At 39.4% G+C, this 25,570-nt stretch overlaps 1 protein-coding gene across 1 annotated transcript in view; it reads right to left on the minus strand.

The window, feature by feature from the left end:
• LOC135739425 (dynein axonemal heavy chain 9-like) overlaps positions 1–25,570 on the minus strand; it is a 116,289-nt gene that overhangs the window by 66,729 nt on the left and 23,990 nt on the right. Inside the window, exons 8-15 of the mRNA XM_073815872.1 lie at positions 24,589–24,763; positions 24,244–24,417; positions 22,316–22,523; positions 20,319–20,484; positions 19,626–19,728; positions 19,211–19,450; positions 2,578–2,739; positions 1,870–2,066 (exon numbers count right to left, since the gene is read on the minus strand). Coding sequence (XP_073671973.1) covers positions 1,870–2,066; positions 2,578–2,739; positions 19,211–19,450; positions 19,626–19,728; positions 20,319–20,484; positions 22,316–22,523; positions 24,244–24,417; positions 24,589–24,763 — 1,425 coding nt within the window. The remainder of the gene's footprint in view (positions 1–1,869; positions 2,067–2,577; positions 2,740–19,210; positions 19,451–19,625; positions 19,729–20,318; positions 20,485–22,315; positions 22,524–24,243; positions 24,418–24,588; positions 24,764–25,570) is intronic.

The following is a 25,570-nucleotide window of genomic DNA, read 5'->3' on the forward strand; positions in this document are numbered from 1 at the left end:
TTTAAAACCGAAACTACCCGCGTCGTGTGTAGGACAACTCACAGGAATCGCACATCGGACGTGCACATTAAACAGCACAAGCTTAGTCAGACTAATGCATAGTACCCCACTTTTCCATTGCATAGTACCCCACGGTTTAGTTTAGTTTGGGTCGGGTCAGCTCACCCCACTTTGGCGTGGTTAGCTTTTCCATCAAGTTCGGTATTACTTCGCAGTGTGAGGGAATATAGGAGTGTCGTTATATTTACGCTGCCTTCTGCTGTGACATCATACAAGAGAGAGCTTTGTACATTTCCATAAATTTATTTATTTCTCACTCTGCCACAAAATTAAAATTGGCCACCACAAATAGATGTATGCACATCGCGTTTAACACCACCTCTGTCTCAAGACAGTTTCTGTTCAAACACCCGTCAGCCGACAGCGCTCCGCTGAGCCTCATTGAAGTTGCATTTAAGCATATGCTGACGTGCTCATCGCGAATGTTCCACCACAAACTGCATGTCTGGAAAAAACTGTTATGGTGTCCCTGATTCTCAACCTGTGGATGTTTTTCATCGCTAAAAGGGAGTTTGGGAACTTATAGCAGAGCACATATGACAACACGCTTGCTCGAGACAGCGCAAGCTAGGAATGAGGTAAAGCTAATATTTTACATTATAGCGATGATGCTGGTAGTGACGATTCTCTCAGACCAATCAATGATCTACAGGGTTTTCGCGTCACGTTTGGTTTCAGCTCGGGTCGCTTGGAACCCCAACCGAGTTGAGTACCACGTACTGCACCTAATGGAAAAGCTCCCAAAAGTAAGCTGACCCGACCCAAACTAAACCAAACTGTGGGGTACTATGCAATGGAAAAGTGCCATAAGTCTACTTCAAGATGCAAAATATACTTTAGCAGCCTATGTTGTTGATAACGATTTGGGACAAATATGATGTTATTTAATGTTAAACTAGTGGCAATCTGTGGCACACCAGGGATTTGAGCAGCGTCCAGTCTTTGTAAATTCATAGAAAAAAATGTGCTTGATTTTTAGATACATGGGTGTGGTGCTTCGTACAAATAAAGATCATTTTAGATGTTTAATTGATTATTTAGAGAATTGAGATTGCTACAGTAGATGAGGACTTAATGTAGTTATTTTTATGAAAACCTCAATTTCGACCTAAATCGGCATATACTTGATTTTTCTCTAGCTCAAAATAAGACTTATTCTGCCAGCACAAGTCAAATACTATAAAAATCTGACTGTTACCATGTTAAAGTGCTAGAATTGGATCCCCAGTGCTTCTATTAATGTAGAAAACGTGAAAAAGAACAACCAAGTAACTTTCTCTGCAGGCATGTGAAAAATTAAGTCATTCAAATTTCACAATTGAGTTTCAATTTTAACAAACCACCATTATGGTAATCAGTGTTTGCATTTCATCAGCTCATTTGCATTGTAAAGGACACACCCAAAACAGCACATTTTGCTCACACCTACAAAGTGGCAATTATAAAATGCGATAATAAATTATCTATATGGTATTTTGAGCTTAAACTTTACATATGAACTCTGGGGACATCAAATACTTATTTTACATATTTTACATCTTAGTCATGTGAAATGTCCCCTTAAAAGGGACTTTGCTGAAAATCGTTATTAATGGTTTCTGCCAATAAACCACTATTCCTGAATAGCCTGAGGCCGTGATTAAGTTGCCGTTTAGCGTCTTTTGCATTTGAGCTTTCATACTTTCATATGTACTGTTTTGTATGTGTGACTATTCAGCCTGGCAGTCATGCAATATCCTATATCTTTTCCCAGAACAAGTTACAGTCTGCAGTGACAGTTTCTGTTGAAATCTCTTGTAATTCTCTTACATATGTGACATAGCATCCTCGAAGAGAACAAGGTTTAGAGCAGGATTGACTTCATTGTAACTGTCAAGTGCTTCCAGCAGGGTCTTGTTCAAGCTCTCCCAGGATTGCACTTCCATGTATTTGGGCTCGCCAATGCCCGTGGCAAAGTGGCAGTACATATTCATCGCCTTGGTCTCCTCCAGGGCCTCCTCCATATCCTGGTGGGAATAAAAACAGCCTTTAGAATGCCATTAAATATTAAAAGTTGAATAACCAACCTCCAGTGTTGCTACCCGTGAAGTGAACAGTACCATTCTATAAAAAACTGGCATATTGAGAATTCACATCAGGTGGGTAGGGCAAACATTCTTTGTGTAAAACCAACATAAATTCTGTCTATTTCTTGTTGATCTGGCTTGTTATGCACTAAGCAATGTCAGGGCAGTCAGGGGTGACAATGCAGTGAGCTCGATGTCTGTTTGTCTGATGATTAGATGTTTCTTCAAAGAGAAGCACTGAAGGAGGACTATTTCTCTCCTTTTACTTTCTTGACAAGACTGCATGAGTTGGGGAGAGGGGATGACAAAAGATAAGAAAAAAAATCCCCAATTATTTGCTGGACTGATGTCAGGCTGAGCTGATGTGGTTTTGCTCTGATTAACATGGGTTTTCCCGTCAGGCCTCTAATGACTCCCTCCACTGTAGCAAACTTTAGTGAAAACCTCTCACCTCGTAGAACTTTTTCACCGTGTCGGACTGTAGCTTGTCAAATGCTGCAAAATCTTTGTCGTCCACCATCTTGTCACGGTATACTCGGTTGGACTCATGAAGGTAAATCTTTACCAGGTCCTGAGGGGTCCGCAAGCACTCACTGTTGCAAAAAAGGATGCCCTGTAACCAAACGGACAAATTATTCTAAAATAAGAAAAAACATTGGTTTTACATCCTAATATTATTTCAAATAATAAAAACAAAGTAATAAAACTTTGTTGCACAATTAAACCAAACAAGCACAAAAAATAAATAGTCAGACGGTCTCAAGTCATAAGAAATAAAAAAAACAAAAAAAAACAATGAGATCCAAGGTCCAGAGTTTAGAGAGGAATTAAACGCACAGACTCATATATCTCACCACAGGCGTTTAATATCTACAATAACCTGAAGTGAGTGAAATGGATTGTGATAAAGCAGAGCTAGCCAACCTTGCTGGGCAATCTACACTATCACACGCACACACACCACGTTTACATACCTTTTCATACTCCATCCCTTTTCCCTCTCATATCCAGCTGTTGGAACGGTAAGTGCACACGCAATCCGATGGCACACAGACATTTTGTAGATTGCTCTTCTCCTCTGTTCACTTTTCATAAACTTGAACCCTTCACATTTACACATTGTTTTGGTGCCACGCTGTTTTTTGTTTGTTTGTTTTGTTAGCCAGCCAGCCTTTCGGGCTGACACACCGGCATGGCGTGTCCCGTGATATCAAAACCTGACGCCGCTCAATCGTTCGGGTTTGCCGATGCAGTACACCCGAAGGTGGGCAACTTAATTAGTGTTTGTTTTAGTAGGGGGCACCTGGTTTTAAGTGTGTTAATGTTAAAGGTTTATTTTATTTGTTTATGTGTGAATTGTATGTGTTTGTCTTTTAAATATAAAGTATTATTGTTGGATTATGAAGTAATGTATATTTTTTAACTCAAAGGGAATGGAGTAGATTTTTGTAAAGACATACTTACCTAATAATTAAAGATCCCACTTTGGGTGAGGAGTCTGGTCCTATAAAAGGGGGGCATACTTACATACTTTACTTGTTTACCAAGTCGATCTGAGTGTAGTGTTGATAGCGGTTAAAGATAAATTTTGTGGATATTTACTTTTTGGGGTTTTGGGACTTTCTCACACCTCAAAGGGAACTGGTGGTGTTCGCTTTATCACAGTTGGTGTCAGAAGTGGGATGGCTCTCTGCAAGAAAAAGGGCCAAACATTGTCCCAGAGGAAGGCAGGAAAGGAGAAGGATGTGACCTGGTACATCACCAAGGCCAGCTTACCACAGCACAAGCCGATCACACCAGGTCCAAGGGTTGATGAAGGGATGGTGGCCCTGATGCGCATGTTTTTGGATGCCCAGAAGGGAGGGGAGGTATATGCTGGACTCCGAGGTCTCCATGAGAGCATTGTGCGGTCGGCACCTCCTGCTGAATCTTCAATTGACATTGGAAGCCTGCAAATGAAACTACCCACCTCAGCAGCGCGGAAAGGTACTAACCGTTATGTTGCAGAAGATGACCATGAATTTCCAAAATTCCCTGCTCCCAGTCAGACAGTTTCATGGGCAGAACCAAAGATGGCAGTCTTCCAACAGGGGGAGGACATTGAAAGCTGTCTCTGCCGGTTTGAGCGGCTCGCAAGAACCTGAAGGTGGCCTCAGGAGGAGTGGAGCCACAGACTTGTTCCAGTGCTGACAGGGCAGGCGCTTACCTGGCCATGGACGAGGAACAGGTGGAGCTTTACCCAAAGCTAAAGGAAGCACTCCTGGTGAAGTTCAACATATCTGCTGAAACCTCGACACTTAACATTGTTAACTTCGTCAACGCTTCTAGGCAGCCACAGTTCCCGGTGGTGAGTTGCCAGTGGAGTCATACAAACGCCTAAAGAATCTCTACAAACATTGGGTGCGGCCGGAGGCTTATACAAGAAAGGAAATGTGCAAGACCATCATCCTGGAGGAGCTTCTCAGGTTGTTACCTTATGACGCACACACCTGGGAGAAGGAGCATGAGCCAAAATCAGGACTGGAGGCAGCAAAGCCATTGTGGGTATTTGTGACCAAATGTATCTATTGAATGTTGCAATAGTGGACAATTTGCCTGCCAAAATGGTTCTTAGCTGAGACTTACCAGTGTTATATGAACTGCTGCAAACCACCAAAAATCACAAAAATTTAGAATTTGTCTCCCAATGATGATGTTAACCTGTCATGTCCTGTTATAACTGAACAGAAAGTCACGCCGACAACAGCAGTTGGAACGGCAACTGGGTACCCCAGTCACTGAGTTTTCAGTGGAATGTCTTCGTGTTAATGGCTTGCAGATCCCTGAGAACATTTTTCTTTGCTGAACTGCAAAGGGCTGATCAATCTTTTAAACCGTTGTTTGAGAAGGCTGAATGTGAGAATACGTCTAATCTGTGTAATGAGAAATATGTTGTGTTAAATGATTTATCATACCTACAAACAAAGGATGTGAAACGTTTAATTGTACCCACCTATTGTCGTCATATAATCTTACATTTGGCACACACAGTTCCCTGGGTTGTCATCTTGGCCAGCAGAAAACCTATGCACACATCTGTTCACGATTTCAATGGACTCAACGTTACACTGATGCCCAATCATATTGCAATACACCTGCCATCTGTCAGAAGACCAGTGTTGTATCCCAGCGGGGTACAGCACCCTTGCAACCTCTCCCTGTAATCTCTGCGCCGTTCAGGCGCATCACAATGGACATCCTAGGACCTTTGGATAAAAGCAGCACAGGACCTCAGTACATTCTAGTGGTCAGTGATTATGCTACAAGAATACAAGGCCGTCCCTCTCCGATCCATCTCCACACCAAAAATTATTCAGGCTCTTGTCCAGCTATTTTAAAGGGTCGGTATACTGGATGAGATCCTGACGGACCAGAGGACCAACTTTGTGTCATGACTGATGGGGCAACTGCATCGGCAGATGGGCATGACTGCCATCCGGACGACTCACTATCACCCGCAAATAGCTGTATCGAGAGAAGGCAAGAAAGAACCTACAAGACGCACAATAGACTCAAAAAATGTGGTACGACCAAAATGCAAGAAGGTGAGAGTTCCAACCAGGACTAAAGGTATTACTCCTCTTATCAATGTCAACCAACAAGCTGTTAACTAAGTGCTCTGCTGAAGGAGTGGAAAGAACAAACCAGTAAAGCATCAGAAACATCACTTCTGGTACAAATGGTGGAGGGTGTGGAGGATGAACCTGCAGAGTCGAGAGCACAAAGACGAGTGTCTGTGGTGAACCTGAATCACCTAGAGAACCTCAAGCGAGAAGACCTGTAACAACCTCTTGAACCAGTTCCTGCTTTGTTCCGCCAGAGGCCTGGGAGGACTGAGCTGGCCCAGCATACCATTCACCTAAACAACCCGACACCATCAAGACAACAACCTTACCGGGTACATGAATGGCTTGTGGAACCTCTAAAGGAGGAGATTCAACTCATGAAGGAGCTTGTAGGGATAGAGCCCTCGAAAAGTGAGTGGAGCAGTCCAGTGGATATCGTCCTCAAGAAGGATGGAACACTTTCCATCTGCATAGACCAATCTCAGTTTGATGCCTACCTAATGCCAGAGGATTTGGAGGACCTAGTACATCACTACCTTGGATCTCTCTAAGGGATACTGGCAGGTACTCCTGGATCCAGCATCTAGACCATACACAGCATTCCGAACGCCACTTGGACTATACCATCACCGTTCTGCCATTTGCTCTACACGGGGCGCGAGCAACATTCCAGAGGTTGATGGAACAGGTGCCCCAGAGATGTGAGGAGTGGTCTGCTGCCTATCTGGACAATGTGGTTATCCATCCACTGCTGGGGTATGCACCTATGACAAACATTGAAAAATATACAAGATGCAAGATTGACCCTGAATGTGGCAAAATGCTAATAGGCAAAACAAGAAGATACCTGGGAAATAACTTTGGGAATGGACAGCTAGATGAGGAGGGGAGGTCTTTCTCTGGGTTAGTAGGCTGGTACCTAATATTTGTACCAGGTTTCGCCACTATTGCAGGACTGTTGACCACCCCACGGAGGAAAGAAATCAGGAATCCAGTACCGTGGACAAAGGGCTGAGACTGCCTTCAGCACGTTAAAGGAAAGGATTTGCTCCAACCCAGTTCTGCAGAATCCCGACTTCTCGCAGTGTTCCTGGTGCAGATAGATGCCTCCATGACAGATATTGGGGCAATCCTCACAGACAGGATGAGAAAAAACGGTTGTCTACCTCAGTCATAAGTTGTTACCCAGAGAAACCTGATACTCTGCTGTAGGGACGGAAATTCTATTTGGAAATGGACGACCGAGCGCTTACATGGAAACACTCCATGAAGGAGCCTGCAACCCTACAGCCTCAAGGTGCAACATCGACCTGGGAAGCAGAATGTGTTCGCAGACTACCTGTTCAGATTCCTGGCCAGTGTGCGGCTTGGAGATGAGGGAGATGATGTGATAAAGCAGAGCTAGCCAACCTCGCTGGGCAATATACACTTGCACACATACACAGCCATCCAGAGGACACGGGTGGGCAAGTTTATTTGTGTTTGTTAGTAGGGGGCCCCTGGTTTTAAGTGTGTTAATGTTAAAGGTTTATTGTATTTGTTTATGTGTATTGTATGTGTTTGTCTTTTTAATATCAAGGATTATTGGTGGATTATGAAGTAATGTACACATTTTAATGTACACCCAAGAGAATGGAGTTGATTTTTATAAAGAAATGCTTACCTATTTATTAAAGATCCCGCTTTGGGGGAGTAGTATGGCCCTACAAAGGGGGATGCCAGACTTACATACTTTACTTGTTTACCAAGTCGAGTGTGGAGTTGTGGTATTGAAAGCTGTTAAAGAAATATATTGTGGATATTTACTTGCATATTTTTTATCTTTATTTTTGTGATTTGTTGTTTCTTTAGATTTTTCACACACTTAATATAAATATCTCACCTTTGGTCTTTTCCATATTTCACTGTAAATAAACTTCAAGTACAAAAGAACTGGTGGTGTTTGCTTTATCACATGGATCAATATTGTTAAAGGAGTAGTCCACTCTATAGATGGGGCCCATTGACTTACCACAGTATTTTTTTCCTACTATAAAAAGTCAATGGACCCCATCTTTAAAGTGGACTACTCCTTTAACTACTTCACATTTTGTAATGCAGAAGACACTCCCAAATATAACACACTATTTGTTATGTAACAGCAAAAAACGTGTTACCATGTGTCTAAAGTTATCCCTTTCTATGGGACTTTAATATTTACAATTAGCAGCATTAACAGACTTTTTAAATCTCCAAAATAAGAAGATCGATCACAACATTGACTTGGGAACCTCGAGTAAGAACTATATCAATTCCTAATATTAACGCATGAATGGATACCAGAAACCATCATCTTGTGTGATCCACAACTCGCCTCAAATTCATATCGATTAGCTATCAAGAGGCAGGATAAACAGCTTTTCAGCTGTGTAGGCTAACCCTTAGTCCATTCAAAGCAACTGATTTACAACACGCACCGTTCCAGTTTCTCTGCGCCATTCATTAACACTTTAAAGCATTTTCTATTTTCTAAAATCATGACACTTAATCATTCAAATTAGCTTTATTCTGGCATAAGCTTGGACTAAGCTAATTTGAACTAAGTTGTTTTTATCCTCCAAAAAATCATTAAAGTATTTGATCAAGGTAATAAAGAAATTATTTAGTTATTATTAATAATTGTGATTTTTGCCCTGTACATTACAGTACATATATATATTGCTGGATTAAAATGTACTTTTAAGCAATTCAAACTTAAAGGTGCCATATAATGTAAAACTGTATTTACCTAGGCATAGATAATTAATAAGAGCTCTGTACATGGTAATGACATTGTGAGCCTTAAACACGATTGTTTCCTCCCTATATAAACCTTGTATGCGCAAAAGACAGCTGGAAAACAGGCCAATCTTAACATAACAGCAACTGTGACATTACAGTTGAGATTTACACCCTAACATTAAATTACACATTTTATATATATTTATATATGTATTAAGGCAAATCCTAGGGTTGGAAATGGACATGTAAAACTGTCTCTGGATCATTTTTGCACTTAATAAAACCACATACCTTCTATGTACATAAGAGAAAAATTTAACATTATTTTAATACATTCTTGAGCACCTTTAATTAAGTATGTAAGGAATAATTGACGATGGGCCATTGAATTATTAGAACATAAATGCACACCGAAAGTGGTAATTACACTGTGGGTGTGCATTATTTTCTAATAATTCAATGGCCCGCTGCAATTATTCCGCTTATACCACAGTAACCACAGGAATTGCTAAGACATTACTCTGGTGGTTATTTTAAAGGGCACCAATCATCCGATTAATGATTTTAGATTTCCTTCGATGTGTAAGTGTGTATTAGTACATGTTAACGATATGCAAAAGGTACAAATCCCAAAGAAAACAATGACGCAAGTTATAATTTCCAACGTAAATCTCTTTTCTTGGACTACAACAAACACACAAATTGTAGGCAAGTTTACTTCCTCGACTGGTTGATGTGGACAAGCCGGTCATTAACATAATTCCGCCCGCTTCTGACTCACAGCCTGTAAGTAGTCGATGTTTTCATATTTAAAGAATTTAATACTGAAGATAATAATGTTGAATATTTTATTATATTACTATTTTTTACATTTTTAACATTTGGTTTTAAAATAAAGGTTAAACAACTAAATGTATTCATTAATGCATTTAAAAAGTAGAAATATAAAGACTGGAGGTATGGTAAACACACTTGCCTAACACTAGTTCCAATAAAAAATACCAGCCTCAAACATAAGCTTAAGAAACTAGATTTTTTATATACACTGATATAAAACTGATTGTCCTCTTATAAGGATACTTATAAGAATATACTGATCTGATAAGTCTGATTACCATCATCATGAATGCTGTAGTCATTATTCTCAAGTGCACTTCAGGCTGCAGTCAAGAATGATTCTCTTTTAAAAGATGTCACCGTCTCCGTGACCTCCTTTGAAAACAAATAAATCAAACTGACTGCCCATTGCAGCCCTGCAAGATACTACAGTATATAGTCTAGTATATAGAGTCCATCCCTGCAGTTATGCCAACACATCACATGAAGAAGTCTGTTTTAATGACATACAGGTGACAGGCTTGTGCTATGAACATTTAAAAAAAAAACACTTCACAGTGTTGTCAAATCACAGCAGTGCCTTCTGATGCACAGCATTCAAATGAGTCCTCTGTAGAGCTGAATAATCTGAGCATTTCCTCACACACACCGGCTATAAATTAATGACTTCATGTCAATCAGTGTAATTAAATAAGAACCTACTGGCGATAACACAATTGAAAAGTTTTTCACACAACTTTATTATTAATAATAATATGTTTAAATAGAGAAACTTTATCTGCTATAGGCTTGAATTGGCTCCCTAACAATTTTTTTCCTATTTGTTTTTTAATTCACAAAAACGAACTGAACAAGATTGCCTCTGGGTTCTTCTTTATGCATCAGGAGACTTTTAATATTGTGTATCTGAAATTAAACTGGTCTGAGTAATCATAAAGCAATCAGCAGCTTCTCATGGCACTGCGATATAACAATGAAACTTAAATATGCTTACAACCTAAATGCATTTTCCGTGTTAAACCCCTTTCTCAAAGCTTGCAGATTGTTTGAATGCAAACATGTCATGGAATTGATTAGGATTGCTCCCATAAAGGGATCTAGTAACATTGAAGCAACATATGTGGAATGCAGGAACAGGTCTTGAACCGGGGAACTGCAAGGGGTCCGCCAAATCACGTATAATCACAAACATTTATTTGTTTAAAATGTAAAACATGTACAAAACATTACAACCAATGTTACGATTACAACCAATATTCCGTGTTTGCTTATTGAAGGTTCCCTGTGAAATTGCAGACAAAAATATTTGAAGACTTAACCCGTGCCCACTCAGGAACCAGCAGTAGCATACCTCTGGATCATAAAAATAGGTAAATCATATTAGCCTCTTTCACACAGTAATTCTAGTAAATTACCATGAATTTACCAGAATGAATTTACCAGTAAATACAAAAATGTGCTGTTCACACATGCAGTGGCGTTCCGTCTATTTACCAGTAAGACATCATTCACACATTAGTATCAAAATACCGGTAAACTCGGAGAGAAAGCGGAAGTTACCTGTGGCGCACGGCCGCGAGCTCCGTGTCGTATTTGTACACAATGGCGGGTTATGACTTAATATCGTCGGTCCGTATTTTGTTGTTTTCACATCTGTGGCAAACGGTCGCGAAGTTGCTTGTGACCAAACAAAATTGCGTTAGGCGGCGTCAAACGGAACCTGTGTTTGCACATTAGGCTTCACCGAGGGTGTGCTAAGGACGTCGGCAATTTTGCAAATATATGGTAAGCTGTTTTAAACAACTTTGAAGAAATGTGGTTGTTAACATCAGTTGTGCTCAACTTTTAAGCAGCATGGGTGTGGAAACGAACGTAAACAGTGCGGTGGTAAACGTGTCATCTGTTTAAAAACGGTCTGATTGGCCCGATCTGTCAGCGCGGTCTGACATAGTCCTTTCTAAATGCCGGTAATCCTATATTTTTCGTTCACACATAGCGCTTACCGGTAAATTACTGGTAATCTTACAACCTGTCTTACTGGTAAATTGGGAGCACTGATTTACCTGAAAGGTTCTGTTCACACATGACATGTTAACTGCAATTTACCAGTAAATTACCAGTAAAAACTGTATGTGTGAAAGGGACTAATGAAAAGTTTGGCTTTCTTTCAGAAGGTAAATTTACTGTGCTGTGTGTTCTTATCTAATTTCTGAACTTGGACCGCTGTTTAAAGCTGTTCAGATTTGTTAATGGCAAAGGGATGCTACATCTGCCAGGAAGGAGTGGAGAAGAGGAAGATCTCCTGGAAAGAGCTGTGGGAGATGGAGGCATTCAGAGCAAGCTTTACTGTCAGGGCTGCTTACAATGTCCTGCCTTCTCCCGCAAACCTAAGCCAATGGTATGCCGAGGACCCCACGTGCCCTCTATGCTCAAGTCTAGCAACACTGTAGCACATCTTAATGGGATGCAAGATCAGCCTCACCCAAGGCCGTTACACCTGGCGGCACAACCAGGTGCTGAGGTGTCTTGCTACAGTGTTGGAAAGTCAAAGGACAAGTGTGAATTCCTTTCCTCCCCCATCATCCCAGTGGCAGCCAACACTATTTGTTCGAGAGGGTGAGGGTCAACCCAACCTCACCACTATAAGATCAGACTCTGGTAGGCTGGGCAGAGCATGGGACTGGAAGCTGTTGGCAGACTTGAACAAGAAACTCTGCTTCCAAGCCAAAATTGCAGCCACCACCTGTGACCAGACCTTGTCCTGTGGTCAACCTCGCTCAACCTTGTCTACATCATCAAGCTCACAGTGCCCTTGGAAAGTGCAGTGGAGGAGGCCTATGAACGGAAAAGGCTGAGGTACGCTGAACTTGCAACCGATGCACAACAACAAATGTGAAGGTACGCCCAGTGGAAGTAGGTTGCAGAGGGTTCGTAGCCACCTCAACATCCAGGATTCTCAGGGAGATGGGAGTGCAAGGAACGACCCACCGGCAGGCAGTCAAAGACCTTTCCGCGGCTGCGGAAAAGGGAAGCCAGTGGCTGTGGGTCTTCAATTGAGTTGATGGCACCTAGGGAGTGAACCTGTGTGTTTGAACAGGTATGAACTTTCCATTGCGGAGCGAGGATTCCCATGAGAGGCATCAATTCTTCAGCCAGAAAGCCCATAAACATAGCGTGCATATGACTTGATCAATGGCATCAATTCTGCATAAAAGGTCTGGTGAAGTGCATAATTCCCAAAATAACCATCTGCACACTAAAGCTTTTTTACTTTTTACTTTAAAATCTTCTAGTTTTTCAGAAACAAGCTACAATTTCCAGAAAGTAAAGTTGTGGTGTAATGTGCTAAACACTGCTGACATTTGTAATGATATCACATTGCACAAACAGCCAAATAACAGTTATTTATATACTGCAAATAAACAGCTTAATCTGTTTCATCCTGTCACCCTAATCAAGATCCTTATTTTTGTAGCAAATAAATAGATTTTCTGATAGCCAAACACAAATTAATACATAATATAACCTGAGGGGTTTTTTTTAGATATCAAGGCTCCTTAAAGGGATAGTTCAGCCAAAAATAAAAATTCTGTCATCATTCTCTAATTTTCATGTTGTTACAAACCTGTATTAATTTCTTTTTTTTTCTGATGAACACGAAAGAAGATATTTTGAGGAATGTTTGAAAAACCAAACCAATCATGAGCCCTATTCACTTCCATAGTAGGAAAAGAGAACACTATGGAAGTGAATGGGGCTCATGAATGGTGTATTTAGTGTTAGGCCATGTGTTTAGTGGTTTACGGTTCAAAAAAACATTTTAAACATTGCATACATTATTGTTGTTCCTCTATACCACACCTTTCTAAAAAGGGTTGATTGCTCTGAAAAGCGTTGTGTGCTCCGATTGGCGGCTATCCAGTGCATTGTGATTGGTCGAATACCTCAAGTGTGTGACCGAAATGTGGCGTTCCTTACCATATTGGGAAGATACTTATAGGAGTTATTATCGTCTTTACTACCTTATCAATACCAGCCCGAAACTGATCTAGAAAATGCAGATGACCACGCTGATCGTTCAACTTTGAGCAGAACATAACAGATTGATAAGATAAGAATTCTAAAACATAAAACCACATTTGCATTTCTTCAGTTCAACTCACGTTATCTTAGACTTTGGGTTTTGTAACTTGGCAGATTGTTAACAAGTACAAATCAAAATAAATTTTAAATCATGAAAAGAAAAATAGGGCTCTTTAAGCTTCAATAGATTTTACTACTTTTTGTTAGCTTCCTCAACAGAACAATACTAAAAATGCATTCATAATAAATGAAATCTCTAAAACCCACATTAGGGAAGATTCACAGAGAAATTTATTAGAAATGCTTTAAAGGTGTCATATAGAAACGCTCTCCTCCATCTCCTTCAGTCCTCAGGCAGTTGAACTGTGATTTGAATTAGTAAGGCAGAACTAAGGGCTGCACTTCAAATGTTCCTTCATCTGTTCTCTCTCTCCCGCTCATTTTGGTTCATTACTCTGACTGCACCCAAAACAATGAGCAGAGGTTCAGAGACCACCCTCTTCTTTTCTCTCTTTCATCATTGCAAACCGAGGAAGCGAGGCCCAATAAAGCCTCTTAAAACAATTGAAATCGAAAAGTCACCGCAATAACAAGAACAAGGACAGCAGAGTCAGACTTAAAAGTTAGACGTGCTGAATTGTTTATGCGTGAGAATCTGGGTAATGATGTTGAGCCTCTTAACTAGCTTGAGAATGGATGCGGCACTCTGGCGGAAACCATTTAAATTTGGCCACAAGCATGTCCGACTCAGATGCTTTAAATTAACGGATAAAGTGGAATTTTCCAGGCTTGTCAAAAGTTAGGTAACTTCCATCAGAGTGTGCACAGGAAAAGGATCCATGGATGAATTAATTATTTACTTCAACCCGCAAAGAGAAACAATTCATCAGATGATGAGAAGACTTTCTGACAGAGATTAGGCCTCATGGGTAAACTTTCGAGTGTATTTAGGGTATGTTTACACGACAATGATGTAGTGAAAGACGGTAATGCATTCATAAAATATTTCACATACACATGGCATTGCTGTCAAAAAAATTCACGTTTACAGATTTATCACTGAATCTGATGTATTAAGTATGGCCGTCTATGCCAATAGATGGTGACATTACCTTGTAAATAGGGCTGGAGCGAACATTATTTTAGTAATCAATTATTCTACTGATCATTCCATCTATTAAGTAAATGGGAAAAAAAAAAATTTCTTTAATAAAGAGCAATCCTTATTATACAAGAGAAACTAAAACAGGTCTCTTAAAATGAACTAACTGGTTTCATTCTTTTAAATAATTAACATTTTAATTGCTAAAATTGCATTCATTCAAACAGCTAAACTCTTAGGGGCTGGACACACCAAAACTTTTAAACGCAGCTGAAAACGCCTTGAGGACGCCGAATGCCAGCTGTTTTTCAGCTGAGTGCCAGCTTTCTTCATCTGAGCGCTTTGGTAGCTGTGATACTTCAGCTGCGAGCCGGTTGGTTGCTGTGGTAATGTCCCGCCCCTCCTCCACTGTGATTGGGCAGCTGTGTGAGAACTGACATTGACGAGCGGAGCTTTTCTCCCAAAGTTGAATCTCTTTCAACTCTCGACTCTCAGTGCGGAAAAAACCCGCTAGCTGCTGGCTTATTTGAAAAACGCAGAGCTTCCATTGGAAACAATTGAAAACATGCGCCGGCCGCGGGCGTAAAAGTTTTGGTGTACACAACCCCTTAAGCATTCTTTTCAGTCAATAGAAATTTTACTATAGACAGTTTCAGCAGTAACAACATAAACAAACGGCTTTCATGGAACACACGTAACTTCCGGTAAACTCCGCTAAGAAACAACAACGAAGTCCTTTTAGAGTAGTTTATTTCTGATAAGAAGCAAAATAAACAGCATGTAGATTACCTTAGTTCAAATCATGGCTAAAGTGTATAAAAAACGACACAGATCTAACGTTGCAGTGTTAAATGTGTACTATAATGTATACAATGTTACAATGAAACTACAAACTGGCTGCTAAACCTCAGACCATTAACTCTTTCACCGCCAGCGTTTTTTAAAAAAGTTGCCAGCCAGCGCTTTTCATGATTTTCACCAAACTTTAATGCCTTCCAGAAAATGTTCTTCTTTAAACATATAAACATACAATATACCAAATGAAAGAACAGACCCTCTGCTTTCAAAAAAAAAAAAACCTTTCATCCTACCTTTAGTGGTTCTTTTGCAATCAGCTTTTGAATATGGGTAGGTTTCTGCAAAAACACCACATTTTGAGCAAAAAGCAGACATAATTCCATTTTTGTGACGGACTTTTCATAGAGATCCCATTCAGAGCGATCTTTAAAACAGACACGGACATGCAGCAGCTTGCCATAGGGCAATACTTCCGGGTTTAAAAAGTTGCGGAAGTTGCGCCACCTGGTGGATAATAGCGGTATTGCGGAAAGACGGAAAATCTCGTCATTGGCAGGAAAGCGTTTTCTCTTAATTGACGAGATATCTCGTCAATGGCGGGGAAAGAGTTAAACAAACAGAAACCGGAAGTAAAGTTCCGACCAGAGTCGTATAAAGAGAGAGTTACGACACTCACATTAGGGCTGTCACTTTTGAGAAAAATCTAATTCGAACGGATTTCGAATTTCATGCAATGTATCCGAATATATTCAAATATCTGGGCACCCTTTTGATCAATAAAAGTAATACATTTTCACAAATGAAATAATACTGTGGCACATTAAAAGTGCAATACAGTAATCCATTAGTGCACTTATTTCCTTGCTAAAAAACAACGCTATTTTGTGTATTTGGTATAATACATGGGTTCACGTTTTTGTAGCTCCAGATTTCACACTCTTCCTGAAATGCACGGATTTGAAAAGCTCTGTGTCCCTGATTGGCCAGCTAATCTGTTTGTTGTAACTGGTCTGAATACCTCTGATGTCAGTCAGAAATGTGACGCTCCTTACCATGTTTGAAAGATTTGGTCACAATGCAATTCTAACAGGAGTCCAAGCGGGAATAATTATGATAATGTCGGTCTTGTTTACATCACCAATCCCAGGAAGTAAACTCATATTCATATTCATATGTATTCTAATTTAATATGTATCTATTTAAATATATTCACCTGTTACATTAGTAGTGATATGCTAATAGTACAGAACACTAGATTTTAACGATTTCCCCGCCACTGACATTTTATCTCGTAGATTAAGAGAAAACACTTCCATGCCAATGAGGAGTTTTTACGTCAATCCATATTTCCGCTATTATCCATCAGGTGTCGCCATTACCAAACTTATAAAAGTGTGGCATCCTCTAAGGCCAAAAACAGTTAAGACTCTATGTATCTTTGCTTGAAGAAATATTTTTGAAGAAACCTACCAATATTTGAGAGGTAATAAAAAGAGAACAAATTTAGATAGGATGAAACTTTTTTTAAAGCAGAGGGTCTGTTCTTTCATTTGATATATTGTATGTTTATATATTTAAAGAACAACATTTTCTGGAAGGCGTTTAGTGAAAATCATAAAAAATGCTGCCGCTGGCTGGAACTTTTAAAAAAAACACGCTGGGGGGGAAGTAAATGGATGTTTAAGGATGTATAAGTTACAAAAACTTTGCCGTATAGGATAGACAACTGATTTCTAGGGGTTGCGCTTTTATCAAATTAAACTAGTGAAATAAACTCTTAGATAAGCTCTTGGGTTTATACAGTATGTTCAACTACTCATATGATACGTCCAACTGCCACATGTGTAGTATGTTATACTGAAAAAATCGTATTCACTGAAGAGACACGCAGAACAAGCAGATGACACATTTCAAAAAGCAGACTTTAATCCATTTCACGACTTGCGCCTGAATTTCCATGGAAATATTATGAGGTTTTAAATATATGAGCTCAATGCAGTGAGGAAACGAGATTTAAGAGCAAAACAAAGTAAAATAGTGCTGATCCAATGATTAACATAAGGAGTTGTGCGTCAGTAATAATATTCTGTGGGGAAACACAGTGCTCCATCTGTAATGAAATAAACGAATAAGGAAATAATTTGCCTCAATTATTTTTTTGTATTCAAATTACTCAAGGAATCGTTACAGCCCTACTTGTTAAGAAACACTGCATTCCTGCGCCCATATGCATCTGTCTACAGAGAGAGCAGTTTTGGACAATGAGGTAGGTTTATGTAGTGCCACAGTGATGTAATGGCTAACCCCAGAAGGTAGGGGGACACTGGTTCCCTTGCTAAAAAGCCCATTCATTTTCCCCATAGACTTTTGGATTTTGCGAAAAATAAGCTCTGTGTTAAACAAAAGTTAAACGTACACGTTTTGCATTTTATAGAAGTGTCAAACTTTTGTTAAACACTGAGCTTAATTTTTGCGATAATACGAAAGTATATGGGAAAAATGTATGGGCTATATTGAGAGGGAACCATTATAATTCATTCCTGTGGCACTCTATAACTACCAATAACCCTGAACTACTTTTTGACCAAACAAACAAAATTTGTAAACTTTGCTGGAAATAAGTATAATAATATCAGTATCTTCAGGGTTCCCAAACCTTAGTTAACGTCAAATTCAAGGACCTTTCAAGGACTTTCCAGGTCCAATTGCCCCCTTAAATTCAAGGAATAAATGTAGGGACACATTTCAAGTGAGAGCAAAGTTACATTGTGTTACCTTTTAAGATACATTGTTACAGTTCCCTTTCGAGGGAACTCTGGCTGCGTCACTGCGGTGACACTTTGGGGACGCCTCCAGGGGTAATTGCGTCTGAATGTGTATATCAAATTCAACCAATGGTGAGGCTTAATGACAAAGACAGGGTGACGCGGGTGCCAGGGATATCGCTATCTGAAATATTGCCAAAGACGGCGTTACAGGGACGCAGAAAGTATGGCAAGGAAGACGCAGCCTCTCGTTCACTTCTCAGGGAACAAGTGTTACATACATAACCCGAGACGTTTTCATGTGTCAAACATAACTATGCAAAAAAGCATTTTGGTATAAATCAACATTCGCATACAGAAGATATAAGCATTTAAAGCAAACAGTTTTGCATGTGTGCTTAAAAGGCTAGAAATTTTAGGATATTATCCTACATAACACAGGGAATATGGATTTTTTATTTCAGAAAACTTCTTGCATAAAATAGATTCAAGCACTTTCAATGACCTGTATCTATGTATGTATATTTTCAAAAACGTCCCAGGGCTTTGAATTATTTCCCCCAGATTCACAAACTTTCAAGGATTTCAAGGACCCGTGGGAACCCTGTATCTTGAGCAGCACTAACACAGTCCTGTAGGCCCGCATTGTTGTTTTGATCATACTCGCACATGTCTTTTGACTGAAGAAATGCATGTTCACACCGTTAAAACAGTTTCATAATCACATAATTTACATGGAGAACACAAAGTGTTATTATGAAAAACTTGCACTTTGCAAACAGTCTTCAACAGTTTGCGTTTTCAGGAAAAACAGTTGTAGTATAAACAAACAGCCAAACCAGATTGAAACTTTTCTGTTTATGGTTAAAATTGTTGTAGTGTAAATGGACCCTTATATATAAACTGTATTGTAGTAAATCCTAACAGTCGTTATATAACGCCAAAATGCTGGTTTGCGCAAGCTGCGAGTAAATCTGGCCCATATTTCTCTTCAGTTCTGAGAGGAAAATGCTTATAGGTGAATTCTATGTAACATTAGACACAATTACGGTTATTAAACGTACAACAGTTACAGAAAGTTTGAGATAACAGCAGGTGAGTAAGCTGACCTGGGGCTTGCACCCCTTACAGTACCTGAAATATGTTGGAGAGATCACGAAGATTGAAGATATAGTGGAATTTGATGGCAGTTGGCAGGAACGTGGCGGTCACGCGCTGATGAAACGCTAAGGCCATCTGGACTAGTTGAGAACAGCTCTTCTGAAGAACTTGTGTGAATCCTTCACCGCGGAGGTGTTGACTTAAGATGCTGCAGTAGATGGTGTTTAGGGCGTCCACTCCGGGGAACGAGAGAGCAAATACGGAGAAATGCCTCTGAAATGGACCATTTTAGAATCAATATTTATTTCTGTTTATTTACTTGCTTCCAGAAATGTGTTATCGAAATTTCACCAAGGTATATGATTAAAAATATGAGAGAGACCAATGGAGCGGTGAAAGTGAGAGATGTGTTTAATTCACAGTTACAGCAGGCCGCCTGAGCATGTACCTGCAGTCGGGGGTTGATGGTGAAGCTGCCCGCAGTGGGATTCATGCAAGACACGTACTGCACATTGTGGATCTCCTTCAACTGCAGCTTGCTCCTGTCGTACCTGAGAGGACACAACGTTCAGTCAGTCACTGCGACGCCACACAGATAAAAGCTCACACACACCGTGATCTGTATGCACAATGTGTCTTTCTTTAAAATTCACTGCAGCTTAAAAGGAATGAACTGACTTCAGCTGCTCTCCCGCTCATCTCTGATCTAATAGACATCGCAGAAACACTGCAAAGCTGATAGCAGACATATGTTATGTTTTCACTGACAAAACACAGTACCTCCAGGCAGCGACTAACCGCACAGACAAAATAAAGAAAACCTCTAGTGACCTCACGCACCGAGTAATCTCCAATGATTTTACGGTGCTTAACAAGATAAAACTCTTATGTAACAAAATCCATTAGTGTAGTAATTAGATTCTCTACCTAAGCAAAGGTAACAGGGGGAAACGGTCATAACTAGCGTGTCCATTGTGTTAAATAGATAAAAGACAAGAGGGTAAGCTTGTGATTCTTGGAGAAACTGATTTATCCATGATATCAAATTTATTTGGCTGTTAGGGTTGGCTTCAAATAAATCATTGTGATGCTCGGGCTAAGTGTTGTGCTTGAAAGCATGTGATTGTCAAGCAGTAAGTACCAGTGGTTATAATCCATGTGTTGACGGATAAGGGTGTGAGGCTGAACGGTGCCGTACGCGTCCACTTCCGGCATGTTCATGTCATCTATGAAGTATATGAGCCTCTTGTTGCCGGGCGGCCCGTAGTTCCTCCCAGCCTTCTTCTCTAAAGGTTTTTCCAGAACAGCTGCGGGGAAAGATGGCAAAGATGCTTATCGATTTGTTTAAAAAAATGTTAATGAGTTTATAGATAAAGCCTCAAAAACATGAAGCATGGAAGATCGAAGTACTTTCAGGGAGCATTTTATGTCCATGACCTTTAAAATTATGACACCAACAAGAAATATATTAGAGCGTTGTGTGTTTTTCAGAGCCGATGCCGATACCGATTATCACTGATAAAGTAGACCGATAACCGATATTTGAACCGATATGTCTGGTGTAAAAATGAAAATTAATGTCAAAATTAAGACTCAGGCTCTGACAAAAACTCTCAATGCTTTGAAACATTTTTAATTCTGACTCTAAGAAATGTTAATTATAGCAATCATATTAATAATAACAAAAAAAGCAGGAAGCACCAATAAACTGTATATAGATACAATTTATTGAATTAAATATATTAATTATTTTCTTATGATTTTATCATTGCATACAATAGTAGAACTATTCAGTTAATCAAAAGTCTTAAAATCTACTCAAGTAAAAGTAAAAAGTCAGTCGTTTTAACTTTAATCAGGGTAAGTTACTTTTTACAGCGGGGTGAGGTGGGAGATTCTAGTATTGTGCAAAAAGGACAAGGAAATATAAATCACAAACTAGTGTTTTTTAATTGTTGGAACACCTTAATAAAAAACTTTTTTTAATTAAGAAATATCTATGGAATTATTTCCTGACCCCATTTTTCAACCTTTAGTTAGTGTGTAATTTAGCGTGTGTGTTGCTGTTAGACCATAAATAATACCTGCAAAATGATTAAGCTCGTAGTTCACTGCCAGGCGATATAGTTTCTCAAACAAACAAAAAATGTTTCATTCCTATCTATATTTTTCTCTGCTTATAAACTCTATGGGTATTTTACTTCAAAAATATTTTTTTAAGCAAAAAGCTGAGATAATTGCATTTTTGTGAAGGAATTTTGTTAGAGATCAGATTCAGAATGATTATCAAAACATACAAACTTACACAGAGTTTAAAATTAGTAAATAACGTTTTGGCTTCAGTTTTTTCATAAATTGGGTAAGTGATCATCTAGTGGGTAATCGCGGTATTGCAGATTAATGAGCAGCGGGTGCGTGACTTGCATGCTCCTTACACATAGAAACAGCACACTCATCTAGATCTGTTGTTTGTGTTTCAATGGCATAAAATCACTTGTTTTAAACCTTGATAGAGACGATAGTACAAAATCTACCGGTGGACAAATTTCTACCAGTTTACCATATCTACCGGTTTATCTACCTAACCCTACCACCCTACCAGTCTACCACAAACAGTCTACCAATACTCTAATGAGACCTAATTGACATGTAGTTATACAATTACTTATAGTTGGTAAAGTGGTCTATCGAAATAATGTATAACATCTACATTATCCCATGGAAAAAAATAACTCTAAGCAATTTTATGTTTCAAACAGTGAATGCAATAGAGTGGCAAAAGTTATGAATTGCAGCTTCAATTCAGATGTTTATTAAACCTCTCTCAGAATATATAGTGCAGTATTTTAAGTCTCTTTGCGAATAAATGCTGGTGAGACAAAAAGGAGTACACAAAAAAGACACATGGGTGAACATGCTGAGGAGTGATAAATATCAAACCAACAGTTTGCAAAGACCAAAGAAGACAGTAGAGGACAACATCACAAATAAAACAGCTGACACTTAGAGAAATGTGCAGTGGGTAGGTGGATCAGATCACAAAAAAAAATCTGTCAATGTCCAAAGGACACTGAAGTTGCACTTTTTGTATCGGTGTCAGTCCCATAAAGGAGAGAAAGACCCAAACACAATACATACCCTGTAACATGGCTGAAGTAGTGTAGTAGTTGAAGGGGACATTTTTGATCGTGTACTTCTCAGGGTCCAAGGAACCAAGTTTGTCTCCCACCAGAACAGACTTTCCAGTGCCAGCATTGCCTACCAGCATAACTGGTCGCCTTCTCTCCAACAGACGGTCCATGAAATAGCGCACACGGATGGTCTCTGTAGTATGGACGAGGCAGGCCTAGAGGAGAAATGTGCTAGGTTAATTCCAGCTACCTTTATGTCTCAGTTTAAGTTGTAGTTCAGCTTCCTAACTTGTAAGGAAGCCAGAAACATCTTAAGATATTGTGGCAAAGGCTCTGTTTCACAACTTATTGAGCTAATGTGACATTTGTGTAAAAACATATTTATTGGTGCTTTTCCATTGCATAGTACACCACAGGTCGGGTCAGATCCCTTTTAGAGGCTTTTCCACTGCGTACAGCCCATAGAAGTGTTGTCGTTCCTGGATCTCAAGACCACTTTTTAAAGTTCTTGGTCTCGTGTTGGAATCGACCGCATTTTTACTCTGTCTGGTCTCGGTCTTAGACAAAAAGTACTCGGAATTTTATTTCAAGACCGGTCAAGACCAAAACTGATGGCACATCACTAATTTATTTTTTGTCATTAATTTTATGCAGTTTAATCAGGTTTGGCATATGATGTTGGCATTGTTTAAGCATTGTTTAAGTTTCTCCCAATGAGAGTTTTTCTAATTTTATTACTAAAAGCACCTGCATTGTGTTAAGTGGATGGCAAGCCATGGAAAGACAGTTCAGAATAAATGTTTAGTTGATTTCAGCTCTTTAGTGTTTGTGCTTATAGACAAAGATTAATTCCCACATATCTGCAATGCCTTTTATTATTTTATCAACTTCTCTGATGGCATACATACACACACTCACACGCACGCACACACGCAAACAAGAAGTGCCTAATCATATGCATATTCCACATTTTATCATAAGTGTTTTAATGCAGTAACTTGCAATGGTCTTGACTTGGTCTTGACTTGGTCTCGGCCTGTCTTGGTCTTGACTTGGTCTCAGTTTAGGTGGTCTTGACTACAACACTAGTCCGTAGTACCCAATACTTTTTTAGTACCACCTCGGTTGGGGTTCCAAGTGAGCTGAGCTGATATTAAAACTTAAAAATTAAAGTAGATCAGTGTTTCTCAATCCTGGTCCTCAAGGACACACTCCCAGAAAGTTTTAGATGTCTTCTTATTTAAAACACCTGAACAAACTCATCAGCCTCCTTCCAGAATGTCTCGCTAACAAGCTAATGAGTTAAATCAGATGTGTTAAATAAACATTCTGGGAGGGGGTCCTCGAGGACCAGGATTGAGAAACACTGCTGTAGATCACTGATTGGTCTGAGAGAATTACTAACAGCGCCATCACTTAATGCAAGATTAGCTTTACCTTCAGGTAAATCAGGAACACCATATACCAGTGTTTTTCAGACTTGCAGTTTAGTGGCGGCATATCTGCGAAGCGCACGTCCGCATCTATGCAAAGCATTTTTGCAACTTAAATGAGGCTCAGTGTGTCGACTGATGCCATGGTGTTTGTACAGAAGCTGTCATGTGAGACAGAGGTAGTGATAAACATTGTGATGTGCAAACATCTATTTGTGGTGGTCAATTTTGATTTTGGGGCAGACTGACAAATAAATGAATGTATGGGAAACACTGCATTCCAGCGATGCTCCCCGTTGTTATATTGGCACGCCTATAATCCCTCCCACTTTGAAATAGTACTAAACTCAATGGAGAAGCTAAACGAGCCAAAGTAAAGTAAGCTGACACAACATGACCCGTGGGGTACCATACAATGGAAAAGCGCCATAAGATACCCATTTCTGCCTAAATCATACAAACTTTCTAAATACAGATAAAAACAATTATATTCAGTACAAACCTGGAGAGGAATGTCTGGATCCATCTCAAATTTCGGAATCAGTTTTGTCCACGGCTCAAATTTTTTTGTCTCGGGATCAATGTAGTAATCAAATACAGTGCCTTGAGCTGGGAACTTAATGGTTTTGAACTCCGTCACCCACCACTTACTGAATTCCACCCTGTAATCCACGAGCTGCAGTGAAAGTGTACAGGAATTACAGATTCATTATTCATTCAAAGTAGAGTCAAACAAAAGATTCAGATTCCTGGAAATGAAAGTACACTTGTATGTATGAGGTCTGTAAGAGCAAATTTAAATTGTGCTTTGACTGAGTGGCTCAGACAACAGTTCCATAAGATCCACCTGATCCTGGAACATGGTCCCTCCGAAGGCCCAAACAGCTGCGAAGACAAAGTAGAGCTCATAGATATCTTTATGGGAGTCTGGAGGAGTGTGTTCTGGGATGAGAAGACATTCCAGGAGGTCACAGAGCATCTGGACCATACTCTGCTCAGGTATTGGAATGATCTTCTTGAATCTGGGAATATGAGTAATAGTAGCTCGTAAGAATTCACACACCGTGAAGAACACAAAAGGTTCAGGAAAAAGTGAAGTATAAGCAGGGCTGTTATCCCGATGTGCAGTATGGGCTGCAGCAAAAGTCCTAACCACTAGGGATACCAGGAACAGGTGAAATGTGTAAATCATACTTAACCAGTGGGACCCAATGTAATTGTTAAAATAATGATTATGTTTATTATCCAAACAGGTTTGCCAAACATTTGGCAATGATCTTCACCCCTTAACTCATTTATTTACCACCAGCCTTTTTATTTTTAAAAGTTGCATTTGTTTCACAAAATGTTCTTCTATAAATACATAAACTTGCTTCATTTTTTTTCCAAATTGATTAATAGTGCCACCTAGTGTATAATAGCGGAATTGAAGATTACTGTAAAAACTCGTCAGGGAAGCATCATTGGCAGAGAAATGTTTTCTCTTAATTGATGAAATAACTCGTCAATGGCAGGGAAAGATTTAACTATTTTTTGGGGGTGAAAGGTAATTCACACACTTCACTTCAAACACAGATATGTTAATTTACATTTTGAAAATATGCACTTTATTTTATACTTATCACCATAGTATTTTATTGCTTTCAAATAATTTCACCCTTACTGCCTAAGTACTAAAAAATAGAGAATTTTGAAATTGACTGAGGACATAAAGGGGCTGTTTTCTGGAATGGTTTAGATTAATCCAGAACAAAGCCTTGTTATATTAGGACAGTAGTTAATGACAAACATACCCTACAAAAATACTATTGTGGATCTTTAGACGAAAA

Source organism: Paramisgurnus dabryanus, chromosome 1, assembly GCF_030506205.2.
Source record: "Paramisgurnus dabryanus chromosome 1, PD_genome_1.1, whole genome shotgun sequence".
NCBI classification, from domain to species: domain Eukaryota; kingdom Metazoa; phylum Chordata; class Actinopteri; order Cypriniformes; family Cobitidae; genus Paramisgurnus; species Paramisgurnus dabryanus.